This window comes from Sardina pilchardus, chromosome 11, assembly GCF_963854185.1.
Source record: "Sardina pilchardus chromosome 11, fSarPil1.1, whole genome shotgun sequence".
NCBI classification, from domain to species: domain Eukaryota; kingdom Metazoa; phylum Chordata; class Actinopteri; order Clupeiformes; family Clupeidae; genus Sardina; species Sardina pilchardus.
Genome location: NC_085004.1, coordinates 12,978,631 through 12,994,098, shown reverse-complemented (window position 1 = coordinate 12,994,098; position 15,468 = coordinate 12,978,631). Strand labels below are relative to the sequence as shown.

General features: G+C 49.0%; 1 protein-coding gene across 3 annotated transcripts in view; it reads right to left on the bottom strand.

Annotated features, from left to right (window-relative positions):
* The window catches only part of ccdc102a (coiled-coil domain containing 102A), an 81,992-nt gene that overhangs the window by 28,535 nt on the left and 37,989 nt on the right, over positions 1-15,468 (bottom strand). For all 3 annotated transcript variants that reach the window (XR_009940702.1, XR_009940703.1, XM_062549877.1), the window contains exons 4-7: positions 12,066-12,316; positions 10,920-11,028; positions 8,926-9,042; positions 4,705-4,914 (exon numbers count right to left, since the gene is read on the bottom strand). Coding sequence is in view for 1 of the 3 variants with exons in the window: in XM_062549877.1 (XP_062405861.1) it covers positions 4,705-4,914; positions 8,926-9,042; positions 10,920-11,028; positions 12,066-12,316 (687 nt within the window). In the remaining 2 variants the exon portion in view is untranslated. The remainder of the gene's footprint in view (positions 1-4,704; positions 4,915-8,925; positions 9,043-10,919; positions 11,029-12,065; positions 12,317-15,468) is intronic.

Below are 15,468 nucleotides of genomic sequence, written 5' to 3'. Positions count from 1 at the left end.
CCCCACTTACACTGCAACGATTGGGGCAAAATACATTCGCACATCCGTGTTTCATAGTCTGAGAACATGCACAACATTCGTGCATTTGTAAACCCAAATGTGAACTAATGCAACAGAAGTTGTGCATCTGTGAAATATTTTCTCATTAATAAAAGTCTTGCACGACCACAAGTGAATTGATACAAGTGCTTGAGTCTACATCTGCGAGTTTCCGTCGCTGTTTTCCGGGGACGAATACTTTTGCACCAATTATTCCACCTGGCGATGTGCAAAACCGATTTGTACTCGTGCACACAGAGAGCATCGATCGAAAACAAAACAAGGCGGCCGGATCTGGATCTGGATCGCGCCCACACATCCCTGCTCATAGCCTAACCTCCGCTTGTTTCCTCATCAATATAAAGGCCAAGGATGCACAATTTGTAGATTTTCTTTTCACAGAGTGAGAAAACATATTTCGGAGTGATTATTTGCACCCGGGTGTAGCCTAAGTGATATGGAGGCATTTTCTTATTTGCACCCAAACCTGTAGCCTAATGCGTGCAGAAACAGATGGGATGGCCTACCTAAATCTAACAAGTTAGGATTTTTAAAAACAATCTTTTTGATGGAAACGTGGTGCTAAATTCCCATAAACTTGTTCAGTGAACGGGTAAAACCGTCCGTTTGTAAGCAAAATCAAGAATTACGAGTTTGTTTACCGTCACCTAGCAACCAGAAGATAGACAAATATTAGTAGTCCATGGTGTTACACTAAAAATCGTGTAGGGTAGCGGGTAAATGCATTTCGGGACTTTGAGACTGGCAGTTCGAATCCCATGTAATGTTTTCCCACTTCTTTTTTTTTTTTTGCATGCCAAAATAAAATATTGTGAAAGTATGTGCGAACGACTCTCTTTTCTTTGACGTTACCTCGCGGCAAATAAGAGTTTGTGCTTATAATGAACCTGTCAATAGGTCTAGTTTTATTTTAGTTATAGAAAGGCTACCGTTGTGAGTAGAACGCTTCTAGTCAACTCCTCTACAGAAAACAAGTCTTTCAACTATTTAGGCATGCAAAAAAAAAAAGAAGTGGGAAAACTTTGGATAGGATTTGAACTGCCAACTTCAAAATACCGGAGAATGTATTTTCCCGCTACCCTACACGATTCTAGTAAAACACTATGGACTAGGCCTAATAATATTTGACTATCTTCTGGTTGCTAGGTGACGGTAAACAAACTCGTAATTCTTGATTTTGCTTACAAACGGACGGTTTTACCCGTTCACTGAACAAGTTTATGGGAATTTAGCACCACGTTTCCATCAAAAAGATTGTTTTTAAAAATCCTAACTTTAGATTTAGGTAGGCCATCCCATCTGTTTCTGCACGCATTAGGCTACAGGTTTGGGTGCAAATAAGAAAATGCCTCCATATCACTATTTAGGCTACACCCGGGTGCAAATAATCACTCCGAAATATGTTTTCTCACTCTGTGAAAAGAAAATCTACAAATTGTGCGTCCTTGGCCTTTATATTGATGAGGAAACAAGCGGAGGTTAGGCTATGAGCAGGGATGTGTGGGCGCGATCCAGATCCGGCCTCCTTGTTTTGTTTTCGATCGATGCTCTCTGTGTGCACGAGTACAAATCGGTTTTGCACATCGCCAGGTGGAATAATTGGTGCAAAAGTATTCGTCCCCGGAAAACAGCGACGGAAACTCGCAGATGTAGACTCAAGCACTTGTATCAATTCACTTGTAGTCGTGCAAGACTTTTATTAATGAGAAAATATTTCACAGATGCACAACTTCTGTTGCATTAGTTCACATTTGGGTTTACAAATGCACGAATGTTGTGCATGTTCTCAGACTATGAAACACGGATGTGCGAATGTGTTTTGCCCCAATCGTTGCAGTGTAAGTGGGGCAAAAGTCTCGAGGGGATGAGGCCAGGAACTTGTGATGCACAGGTGAGAATTCGTGTATCTGTAAAACGGTTTTGTGAACTTGTAAAACGGATTCGTGAACCCGTAGCCCTATTTTGTGTTAACAAGGTATGAAAAAAATATGTACAACTTCAAATGTACGGTTACACATTTGTGACTTTAGTGTGCGAATGCGAAATCTCCAGTTAAATGTGCTCGTGACTTTCGCACCAATTATACCTTCATACTGACGCTCCACACACACACACACACACACTTCAGCTCTCGCACACATATGCATTCAAACATAAATATGGTGTCTCTCTCGATCACACACACACACACACACACACACACACACACACACACACACACACACACACACACACACACACACACACACACACACACACACACACACACACACACACACACACACACACACACACACACACACACACACACACACACACACACACACACACACACACACACACACACACACACACACACACACACACACACACACACACCATCTCTCTACATCAATCTTCCTTACACCATCATACACTGTCACACAGGCCGATCTGCTCACTATCAGTCTCTTCCCTCACTCGTACACACAAAATAAACACACTATCTCCTTTACGCCCTGCAAACATATGAGACAAGGAGGGCACTTCTACTCCAACACACACCGAAGATGGAGAACAGTTCCAGTGGTGTGTCCGACGCACCCTGAGCGGGCGTCCCAGTGTCACATCTGGAATCTCCTGCTCACACATCTCCTGCTCTGCCCTGTATCCCTCTCTCCGTACCCCTCCTTCTCTCTCTCTTTCTAAATCTGTCACTCACTTCACTTTCAGAGGTGATAGAGTGATTTGCTGATGTGGTGTGGTGTAGAGAAAGAGAGAGAGAGAGAGAGAGAGAGAGAGAGAGAGAGAGAGAGAGAGAGAGAGAGAGAGAGAGAGAGAGTGTGTGTGTGTGTGTGTGTGTGTGTGTGTGTGTTTGGAGTGCTTCAGGCGGACTCCATAAATCTGTGCCTGCAGTAATGGCACTCATAAAGAGCCAGCACTAAGTGTTTTTATTTCCACACTCTTGCTCACATTCACACACACACACACACACGTACGCGCACACACACACACACACGTACGTACACACACACACACGTACGCACACACACAACACACACACACGCCTATAGAGAAGCAGACACATCCAGTCTGAGTGTCCTCTTTTGCCTCCTGGGAACCAGGGCAGCCCATAGTGGGAGAGAGAAGATGAAAGACGAATCAAAGTGACAAAACTCGACACACAACACACACAGCAGCAACAGAGAGCAGGTGGGAGTGTAGAGAAGCTCTCTGTGTGTGTGTGTGTGTGTGTGTGTGTGTGTGTGTGTGTGTGTATTATTGACACACATGGCTGCAGGTGCACTCCTGTGTGTGTGTGTGTGTGTGTGTGTGTGTGTGTGCCTTCAAATGCTTTATCAAGTAAACAAACGCAGATTCATGTTGACTGGGGAATAACAGCCACGCATGAAGCACTAATTTGTGATGACACTCATTCCATTTCATGGGATAATGTCCACTTCGTGAGAACATTTTGATATCTGCTAAAAAGGATAAGTCCCTTTTAAGGGCTCTGAATGAAATGCTTCAAATGAGAATATTCCCGCGGTGAGCAATTATCTCACCGCACAGCCAGATAACAGCCACCGAAATGGAATCCAAAGTCTTGAAGAGAACGTCTAACGGCAACAACCTTACGGTAGGGCACACGACGATGGTAGCAGGGCTTAGCGGTTTGGACTCCATATGCTATTATTTCCCTAACATACTTTCCCTAACATACAACATTTTTGATAAGACATTGATCATTTGATTTTGATCTGATTTGATTTGAAGCTTTAAAATGAGGCCTGTATTTCCATGTTCTGATCACTTCACTCTTTGCAATACATGGTCTTTTGGGCCCCCACCGTCGACTTCAAGGCAGTGCTGCTTAAAAGGCACTAGGGTATGGCAAGGGTTGTGGTTTACTGTAGGCTGTGGTTGAGTGCCTTGGAGTCCACAGTGGCAGCGCTGCCTTGAAGTTGACAATGGGGGCCGAAAGATCATCAAACACTCTTTCCCCACTACAGTGTTAGTGAGTTTATGCACCAAATCTGACAGTCTGAGCCTGTGATGTCAACTTTTCATCTATGTTGAAATCTGAATTTTGATATGTCTGGCTGCTATGACAAACTAATTTCCTTTGGGGATGATCAAAGGAATCAATTAAGAAATCAATCAATCAATCAACCAATAAATCAATTAATCAACCAAATAATCAATTAATCCATTTATCCATAAATTCATCTACTGTAGCTCAGCTCCTTAACACACTGCACTCCACCACACAGCACAACTTGTCCAGGCTGTTTTGAGATGCTGCTACGACTCCGCCATGCAGCAGGTGTGAGCACGCCTTAAAAGGACCCTGATGGAGTTGCGTAAGGGGCAACACAAATGATGGAACGCACAAGCGTTAGGACACTTAGGAGAGACGTGCGTCTAGTGTGCACCCAAAGGCTCTAGTGTGCAAGTGTGTGTGTGTGTGTGAGTGTGTGTGTGTGTGTGAGTGAGAAAGAGAGAGCACCCTTCAGAGTGAGAATGAGTGCATGTGTGTGTGTATGTACAGATATATTTGCACAGCTGTTTGCATGTGAGAGCAACTGGTTGTATGCGTGCCCACTGTTTGTACAAATGCGTGCGCGCGTGTACGTGTGTGTGTGTGCGTGCGACGTGGCCCACCTTGTTCCTCTCGAACAGCTCGGCCTGGATGCTCTTGAGGTCGGAGTCGAGGGCGGTGGCGGCCTGCCTGCGCTTGCGGGCCAGCTGCTCCTCCAGGTCCTCCATCTGGGCGCGCAGCTTCTTGTTGTCCCGCTCCAGCGCCAGCTTCTCCGTCTCCAGGCGCTCGCGCCGACCCCACTCAGCGGCGTTCTCCACCTGCAGACGCTCCATCTGAGACACGGGGCCCGGGGGAGCAGGAGGGAGGATGGAGGGAGGGAGGGAGAGAGAGAGAGAGGGAGAGTTAGTCATAAGGCAGACAGGGGGGAGGAAGGGGAGGGGGTGGAGGGAGAGAGAGATGGAGAAGAGAGTTAGTTATAAGGCAGACAGAAAGGGAGGAAGGGGGGAGAGAGAAGGAGAGAGAGAAAGAAAGGGAGAGAAAGAGAGAGAGGGAGAGGGAGAGAGTTATTCATAAAACATAAAGTTTGCGTGTGGGGGGGGCAGAGGGAGACAGAGGAGGACAGAAAAGGAGGGAGAGAGAGAGTGTGTCAAAGCAGAGATGGAGGGAAATAGAGAGAAAGAGAGAGGGAGAGAGAAAAGAGAAAGAGAGAGAGAGAGAGAGAGAGAGAGAAAGAGATAGATGGTCATAAAGCAGATGGAGATGGAGGGAGACAGGCAGAGAGAGAGAAAGAGTGAATAAGTCATAAGGAGGAATAAGAAAAGATAATGATACAGAAAACAGCATTGAAAAGAGAAAAGAGGGAGCGATTAAAAATGAACCAGGAGAAGGAGAGAAATGAAGAAGGAGACGCAGGGCAGAGACAGAGGGAGAGAGAGATACGGAGAGAGGGATAGAGAGAGACGCGGAGAGAGGAGAGAAGACGGAGAGCCAGGGGGGAGAGGGTGGGGACAGGTGAGAGAAAGAGACGGAGAGAGAGATACAGTGAGAGCGATATTAATGAGACCTTGGAGGTATTAGAGATGACACAGTAGGGGTGTGTGAGCGAGTGTGTATGCATGAGCGCACGTCCCCATCAAATGGCCTGTGATATCTCATTGAGCTGCTCCGAGAGAGGGAAGAAGAGAGGAAGAAAAAGCTTCCACAGGGCATCTGAGGACTCTTCAGAAAACGGGCGACTTCATGGGGGGGGGAAGAAGAAGAAGCAGTCTCCTGCTGAGACGCCCTAAACATGCCGGAACATTCCTCCCACGTCTCATCAACACAACCCGTCCCCATCCACCCACACAACCCCCCCCCCCCCCCCCCCCTTCTCCCCCACCTCCACTGCGACCTCTCCTCTGCTCTCATCACCTCATCACAACCCAACCCAACCCAACTCCTCATAACGCCTGCCTGCTAGCACATTAGCCATGCGCGGCGCACACTAACTTACTGCTCACTCCCACAGGAGGAGGGGACACAGATAGGGTGAAATTAGGAGAGAGAGAGAAGGGGGGAGAGCGAGAAAGAGATAGAGAGGGAGGGAGGGAGGGAGGGAGAGAGAGAGAGAGAGAGATGGGAGAGGGTGCGTGAGAGAGATAGAGAGGGAGGGAGAGAGAGAGATAGAGAGAATGAAGAGGATCAATCAAATGAGTGAGAGTCAGCATCAGAGAGATGACAGAGAGCGAGGGGGAGGAGGAGGAGGAGGAGGAGGAGGAGGTGCAGCAGAGAGACAGAAAGACGGAGTACCTGAGAGAGAGAGAGAGAGAGAGAGAGAGAGAGAGAGAAAGAGAGTGAGAGAGATAGAGAGAGAGAATGAGAGAAAGACAGTGAGCGAGAGACAGACAGAGAGAATGACACAGAGAGAGAGGGGGAGAGAGAGAGAGAGACAGAGAGAGAGTGGTCTCGTGTGTGTGTGTGTGTGCTGCTCTGGCCTGTGAGGGTGCCAGGCGGAGCGCGTGGCCCCTGCTGGAGGCTGGAGGATTCTGGGACGGGTGCCTGAGAGCCTGAGCCTGAACCAGAGCCGCAACCTGAGCAGCCGCAGGACGCAGCGCTTTAAACACCCCATCAAAGAGCCGCGCCACAGCACCCGCCAACACAGCCTCGCCACTCTGCCAAACATGCCATCACCAACCCCCGCCACCCGCCCAAAAACCCCACCCGGCCCGTGCCAGTGATTTACCACAGGGCGGAGCGGAGCGGGCAAGGGACCAGGGGCAGCATGTGACGCAAAGCAGATGGGCAGAGAGACGGCCATGGCCAGATACCGGGCACAGACAATGGGAGGGGAGAGATAGAGAGAGAGAGGGAGGGAGAGGGGGAGGGAGGGGGAGAGAGAGGGAGGGAGGGAGAGAGAGGGGGTGGGGGGACAGGAGGAGAGAGAGGGAGGGAGGGAGAGAGAGAAAGACAGGGAGAGGGAGACAGCAAGGGAGGGAGAGAGCAGGAGGGAGAGAAGGAAAGAGAGGGAGAGAGAGAGGGAGAGGCAGAAAGAGGGCAAGTGGGAGAGTTCCTGTCGTCTGTAAATAAAGACTAGCGTGCCCATGCGGCCTGGGTCCACAGGTCTACAGGAGGAGAGTGGACTGGGCACCAGTGGACCACTACTCATCACAGCCAAGGGGACCGACATGCACCCCCGAGTCCTCCAGCATAACACACACACATTCTGAACACACCTTCTATTGTAAAGTAATGTTCAAACCAATTCTAAACTAATTCTAACTTTACTTCTATAGAGTATAAAAATCTATATAATGTTGTGGCATCTTATCATAATAATCTAGGGGAGTTCTCAATAGAATGTGTTGACAGTGGGGAGGGAGGCTGCCGTGCTTGGGTCTGACTATAAAGTTTGTGTGTGTGTGTGTGTGTGTGTGTGTGTGTGTGTGTGTGTGTGTGTGTGTGTGTGTGTGTGTGTGTGTGTGTGTGTGTGTGTGTGTGTGTGTGGCGTACACTGCAGAGTCCTTGATATATTGCTGGCGTTAGGTAATGTACCTGGGTCCTGCAGGAAATCAAGACAACCTTCCCAAGTTCAGCTGAACATGGACTTTTTATCAAAATGGCCTCAAAGAACCAATCAATGTCAACACAGAACTCCAATACACGGCTAATTAAAAGCCTCAGAGAGAGCAGCCGGTGTACTCTCCACATCTCTAAGTGTGTGTGTGTGTGTGTGTGTGTGTGTGTGTTTATTGACTCTCTCAGTAGTGCACATCAGGTGGGGTAAAATCAGACCCCCGTGGCTAGACCTAAGCGCATTTAATTGTAGTTTTCTCCACCTGAATTGGCTCCTCTTCGGAGAACTCGATTGGCTTTGCAGGGCCACAGTTACACAACACAGCAGTCTCTCAGATGGGTCAATTAGGTCCAGATCTGTGAGGACATAGTGGAATGACAACAGCATCCATCTGTTGTGAGGCTGTGTCACTTAAGGTCATTATGCAAGTTTTTTTTAGCTTAATTTGCCTTAACTGATCAGCTTCGGAGTCATCGGAATGGTTATTTGACTTATTACAGGCCGGTGGCACTGACAAACAGAAAGTTTCCAGCCTCGCGATCATGCTCATAAAGTGTTGTTAAATATACGGGCTAAAGCTGTAGTGGAAGCTCTGCAGAGAAACCTGCAAGCGTAAAGCTAGTGAAACCAAAAAGCAAAAGCAGCAACAAAAATCGCCAAACCTGCATAGTTCCCCTTTAAATAAAAGGTGCCTGCTGTATAGCGGTCAGCCTTTCCTTTCACATCAAGACAACAGCTAAGTTGTTCTATGACACTTTGTGCTGGTCTATGCTGTGCTGTACTGTAGGGTCTTGCGGTGCTTGTTGCTCTGTCTGAACATTTTGGTTCCTCTCTTCTCTCAGGATTCCCATTGCAACAACACATCATCAGTAGGGTGAATCTAACCTGTGTCACAACGGTCTAAACCCAGCTCACGCTCCCTATTAGTGGGTGAACAATCATTCACAATGATAAGAAGAGTTGACATCGAAGGATCAAAAAGTGCCGCTGTAGACGCCTGTGTGTTGTGTGTGTGCTTGTTGCACCGTTTTGCTGCTTTGTGCTGTGCTGTGCTGTTATGTGCTGTGCTGTGCTGTTCTGTGCTGTGCTGTGCTGTAATCTGTACAGTGTGGTGCTGTGCTGTGTGCTGTACTGTGTGGTGCTGTAACTGTGCTGTGCTGTGCTGCTGTACAGTGTTGTGCTGTGCTGCGCTGTGCTGTGCTGTATGCTGTACAGTGTGGTGCCGTGCTGTGCTGTGCTGTGCTGTAAGCTATACTGTGTTGTGCCGTGTTGGTGCTGTGGGGTGTCTCACCTCTGCGCGGAGCTCGGCCAGCTTCTTGTCCATGCTGCTGCGCGCCCCCAGCTCATCCTCCAGGTCCTCAGACATGCGGCCCAGCTCGTCCTGATGCAGCTCCTTCAGCAAGTTCAACTGAGGTAGAGCACGCACACACACACACACACACACACACACACACACACACACACACACACACACACACACACACACACACACACACACACACACACACACACACACACACACACACACACACACACACACACACACACACACACACACACACACACACACACACACACACACACACACACACACACACACACACACACACACACACACACACACACAAAGCATTAGGGCAACAGGCAACACAGCCACAGATGTGCCATCTGACACGGATCAACGGAGCAGAAAGGCGACTTCAAAACCTCCTCAGAGTGCTAAAACCCTTCATATGTCAGCTGATTTAATATATATATTTATTTGGGGGGGGGGATTAATTTAGTGAGCAAACTAGCAGCAGACGAGAGAGAGAGCGAGCTGTTGTGCTGTTTAATCTCCTATAGGCAGGCTGGGTGTGAGCTCTCTGTGCTATGACTGAGCGGGAGCGACACATGAGCTGGCGTCAGAACGCTACGTCGCTAGCTCAAGCTTCAGTCTCAAAGCACCTTTATCGGGGCTCCTCCGTGCCAAAACACACACACACACACACACACACACACACACACACACACACACACACACACACACACACACACACACACACACACACACACACACACACACACACACACACACACACACACACACACACACACACACACACACAGCCTGTGCTGATGATGCCTGCCTGTGGAACTACAGTGCCCCCTGCTGAAGCACATGGGATTGACAGGCACATAACCTCACATGTAAGTGTATACGTGCACGCTCACATACATCCACAACTAACTACTGAAATGAACTCTACGGAGCCGAGAAACAAACTCAAAAGTCTACACACATGAAAGAAAGTGATATGTGTGTATGTGTGTACCTCAACACACACACACACACACACACAAATAGACACCAGCACGAACGTATCTCACAGCCTTTGAGACAGACGTCATTGGTGGCTGTGTGTCGCATATGTGCATTTGAAGTCATAATCTGTGCCAGCGCAGGTGTGTGTGTGTGTTTGTGTGTGTACAGTATGTGTGTGTGTGTGTGTGTGCCCGCCCATGCTCTGGCAGTGCAGGAGGTGCAGCCGTGGGTCTTTGATATGGGGGCCTGTGTGAGGGGGCGCTGGGCTGATAGAGGGACTTAAGAGCCTCGGGTGGGCTGGGGCGTCACAGCAGCCATTAACAGCTCTGCTGCACATCAAAGTCCACATCAGCACGCGCCACACACACACACACACACACACATACACACACACACACACACACACCAGACCAAGGTGACTTGTGCACAAAGGGTGGCATCCTGACAAAGAGGATGGCTTCAGAGGGAGAAAATTGGTTTCTTTTAATGGCGGCTCTGACGTGACCTTGGGGGGAACAATGTGCCCCCCCCCTCTCCCCCTCTCTCTGGCCACTGCGGCTCAGGTGGTCAGTAGCACTCATCAGCGGAGCCGCAGATAATTGGAGCAGGTCCTCTCCGAGAGTTTCCCATTCGAGGTGAAGGAGTCAACTGGCAGCTGTCAGATAACCTTTAAACTTCGAGGTCTAGCCACAGAACTTGTGAGCTAGAAAATAAGAGTGTGTGTGAGTGCGCGTGTGTGTGTGTGTGTGTATTTATGTGTGACGTGTGTGTGCTTGCATGTGACCTATGAATTACATGAATTGTGGATGAATATTTATTTGCGGGTGTGAACGTAGGAGTGTGAAAGTAGATGTGCGAAATGATTTTGAAATTGTGCGTATACTGTATGTGAGAGATCCTGAATGTGTGTGTGTGTATGTGTATGAGTGTGTGTGTGTGTGTGTGTGTGTGTGTGTGTGTGTGTGTGTGTGTGTGTGTACCTGTTTGAGTGCCTCCTGCTTGCTCTTGCTCAGTTCCTCATACTTGAGTTTCCATTGGCTCAGCTCACCCTCCAGCTTCTCGATGCTCTTGCCCAGAGACTGTTTGTCCCTGCAACACATTTACTCATCATTACAGGCAGTCATTTAGCACACACACTCTTAGGCATGGCCACACAGGCACACCAACCCAACAGGACCACTCACGTGCACAAGAACACAGAAATACATATGGAGAACAGGAGCGAACCATATAATTTATTCTCATGTGCCTTCAAACACATATCAAACAACATTCATTTTTTGATCTCGCACCCAGCTAATATGTTTTACGGATGTGCGTGATTTTACTTTGTACTTTCAACTAAAGGAGAACACCGGCCATTATTAACACTGAGCTCAGTTGGTCATGTTCACGGAACACTGTTGGTCGGAAAACAAATCGGTGCTGAAATCCAGAGACGGGTAGCAGAGTGGCTGAATGCTCTGCTCCCCATGGTGGTGAGATGGGTGGTGGGGACAGACAGGTGTATGGAGGAAGAGGATCTTAGAGAGCGGGAGTGGGAGTGGGAACATGGAGGAGATCAGACAAATATGGGGAGGAGAGGTTCCAATGGCCTTGAAAGTGAACAAGAGGACTTTAAATTGGATGCGGAACTGAACCGGGAGCCAGTGAAGCTGATGGAGGACAGGAGTGATGTGGTGAATGAAGGGTGTTCGAGATATGATGCGGGCAGCTGAATTCTGGACTAATACATATTTCTGGCATTTTGGTCTAAATAGTCCTGGTGATAACTTTGCTATGGTCAGCATCTTAAATGGTCAAATTCTTTGAAAAGCACCAACTTGTAATTGTTTAGACTTCTTCAGAGGTTCTTTCTCAGTACTTCCTCTGAGGCTACGTGTGGGTTTATAAACGGTCAGTGCTTCCTCTGAGGCTACGTGTGGGGTTTATAAACTGTCAGTGCTTCCTCTGAGGCGAGATGTGGCTTTATAACGTGCAACTACAGAGTACTGCACTCACCTCACTTACCCTCGTTTACTCATTCAGACCATTTGGCAAAGATACTATGTCACATGTTCGCCAGTGTTATTGTTTTATTTTCTCTCTCTCTCTCACACACACACACACACAGACACAGGACTCACTCTCTCTCCTTGAGCAGGACCTTCTGGGACTCGTCGAGGCGCAGCTGCAGGGCGTTGATGCGCCCGGGCTCCTCCTCCGGGGGGCAGAGCTCGTCCCACAGCTGCAGGCGACCCCCACCGCCCCCGCCACCCCCACCGCCGCGGTCCTGTCGGCTCAGAGCCGAGCGCAGGCTGCTAACGCTACGCGCGTCCCAGCCCTCCAACGCGTCCGCCGCTTTACAGCGCAGCAGAGCCTCCAGCAGCTCCAGCTCCTGAGGAGGGAGAGAGAGAGAGAGAGAGAGGAGGGGGGGAGAGAGAGAGAGAAAGAGAAAAAGGGAAGGAGGGAGAGAGATAGGCAGGGAGAAAGGAAGAAAGTGAGAGAGAGAGAGAGGGAAAATGGGAAGGAAGGAGAGAGATAGGCAGGAAGAAAGTGAAAGTGAGAGAGAGCGAGAGAGAGAGAGAAAGTGAAAAAGGGAAGGAGAGAGAGAGAGGAGGGGAGAGAAAGAGAAAAAGGGAAGGAGGGAGAGAGATAGGCAGGGAGAAAGGAAGAAAGTGAGAGAGAGAGAGAGGGAAAATGGGAAGGAAGGAGAGAGATAGGCAGGAAGAAAGTGAAAGTGAGAGAGAGCGAGAGAGAGAGAGAAAGTGAAAAAGGGAAGGAGAGAGAGAGAGGAGGGGAGAGAGAGAGAGAAAGGGAAAAAGGGAAGGAGGGAGAGAGATAGGCAGGAAGAAAGTGAAAGTGAGAGAGAGCAAGAGAGAGAGAGAGAAAGTGAAAAAGGGAAGGAGAGAGAGAGTGAGAGAGAGAGAAAGAGAAAAAGGGAAGGAGGGAGAGAGATAGGCAGGGAGAAAGGAAGAAAGTGAGAGAGAGAGAGAGGGAAAATGGGAAGGAAGGAGAGAGATAGGCAGGAAGAAAGTGAAAGTGAGAGAGAGCGAGAGAGAGAGAGAAAGTGAAAAAGGGTAGGAGAGAGAGAGAGGAGGGGAGAGAGAGAGAGAAAGGGAAAAAGGGAAGGAGGGAGAGAGATAGGCAGGAAGAAAGTGAAAGTGAGAGAGAGCAAGAGAGAGAGAGAGAGAAAGTGAAAAAGGGAAGGAGAGAGAGAGAGAGAGTGAGAGAGAGCAAAAGAGATTGAGGGACGGAAGGGGGGATGGAGAGAGAGAATGAGAGAGAGAGAGAGAGAGTTATAGCCAAGACTATTAAATCGGCGAGCAAGATTAAGTGGGGACATGGGAAAAGAGGATTGCTTGGCCAGTTGGCATTCTGTGAACGTATAAATCACCTTCACCTTCAAAATGTCTCACCTTTTATGATTCCACACAGAAACACAAATATACATGAAAGTCTGGTTTCGCACCTCCTTCTCTGGATACTGGCAGGCCCAACCTGGCGTAAATATTTACACTCAGAAACAGGCGGCCTGTCATCAAAAGCCGCGCAGAGGGCAACATAAAAGCGATCGTGTTCCCTTTCGACTTGTTCCCTCGCCGACCGCCTCATTTCCTGCCTGCGCAAGATGGACTTCCCAGGCTCTGAGGATCACTAATGAAAAACTGCTCTTTTCTCTTCCCTCTTCTTCCCTTCTTTTCTCTTCCCCTCCTCTCGCTGCGCAGAAGGGATTGCATATCAAAGGTTTGGCCGTGCAAGGACAAACACACACAGTACGTGTTTAGCCAACTTCCTGAGACTGCTGTGTTCTCGCTTGGAAGAAGAAGAAAATAAACAGACGCACTGACAGATGCTCACCACCAGAGGGACCCAGAGGGCAAGATTTGAGATTTGGTTGGCTGATGGTGATACTGTATACATGTGGCAACACTCTGAGTGTGTGTGTGTGTGTGTGTGTGTGTGTGTGTGTGTGTGTGTGTGTGTGTGTGTGTGTGTGTGTGCGTCTGTCATCGAGTGAGAGAGAGAGAGAGAGAGAGAGAAGTGTGCGCGTTATTCCAAACACAACAGAGGAGGGAAACGGAGGTGGCACACATTTCTTCACGCAGCAGTAGCAGCGTGGACTTGAAGCGTGTCCAGGGGGGAGAGCGAGAGCACCAAGGGCATAAAGAAACAGAGTGTGAGGTGTTTCACACACATACACACACACACACACAAAGGAACAAAGACATATTTAGTCTCTTCCTCCATCTGCAGAGCTGGGCTAGGGAGTGATGACCTTCCCTCCAGTTGTGGGAGGTGTTGTGTTCTGTTCCGTGTGAGGGTGCGTGCGTGTGTGTGCGTGTGGGGGGGGGGGGGGGGGTGGTGGAGCATGATTGAGGGTGTGTGTGTGTGTGTGTGTGTGTGTGTGTGTGTGTGTGAGGGATGAAGCGTGATTGAGGGTGTGTGCGTGTGTGTAAGGGCGTGTGTGCATGACCGTGGCTGGACTGCACTCTGGACTTCTACAGCTTTGCAGAAACCCCCCAGAGAGAAGCAAAGCTGGACACTGGCATTGTCCAAACCTGTTATTGCTGCTACCACGTGTGTGTGTGTGTGTGTGTGTGTGTGTGTGTGTGACTGTGGCATTAAAGTGGAGAAGCGGAGCTGGACACTGGCATTGTCCACGCCTGCTCCTGCTGCTACCTCCATGTGTGTGTGTGTGTGTGTGTGTGTGTGTGTGTGTGTGTGTGTGTGTGAGAGAGAGAGATAGAGAGAGAGAGAGAGAGAGAGAGAGAGAGAGTGAGTGTGTGTGTGTGTGTGTGTGTGTACTGTGATATTAAAGGAGAAAAGGGCAGTTAAAAGCCAGCCACATGCAACCGGATGTTTCCAGTCCCAGGAAATCCCCCATCTAGCAGCAGGCAGTGGGGAGGGAATGCTTGCATGTCTGAGAGTCATATCTGCTCTGCTCTGCTCTCCTCTGCTCTGGCAGATGGGTCACATTTTGCAACACTCTCCTTTTGGTTTCCTGACTATAGTCGCAATGCAGTGTGTCCCCAGGCAGGGCCTCAACACACACACGAACACACAGGCATTGTGTCTGTGTGTGCGTGTGCGTGTGTCTGTGTATGTGTGTGTGTGTGTGTGTGTGTGAAGGTGTGTGTATGTGGGGGAAAAAAGGACTATAATTAGGACATTGATTGCACCAGCAGCACTCTGCTGACACACACACAAGCCCTTGGCGTGTTGCACCATTAGCGGATACAGACTCCCCACACACAGACACACACACACCATCATCATCATCATCAGAGCAGCAGGCCTTGTATCACAACAATGATGCTGATGGCCGTCATTAACACTCTGGTGCCTGCTTAGTCATACAGCCGACGGTGCTAAAAAGCATTTGTTCTAATTGGGAAACAAAATGGCTGCTTCAGCCTCCCTGAAAGGCTGTTGTGACTCTACATGCACTGGCGGATATCGAGTTGTCGGATTTGGCTGCATCCAAGGACTTGCTGAGTCGCTGCTGAGTCAAGTTTCGCTTTGAATTTTGCATAACCACAGTGATGC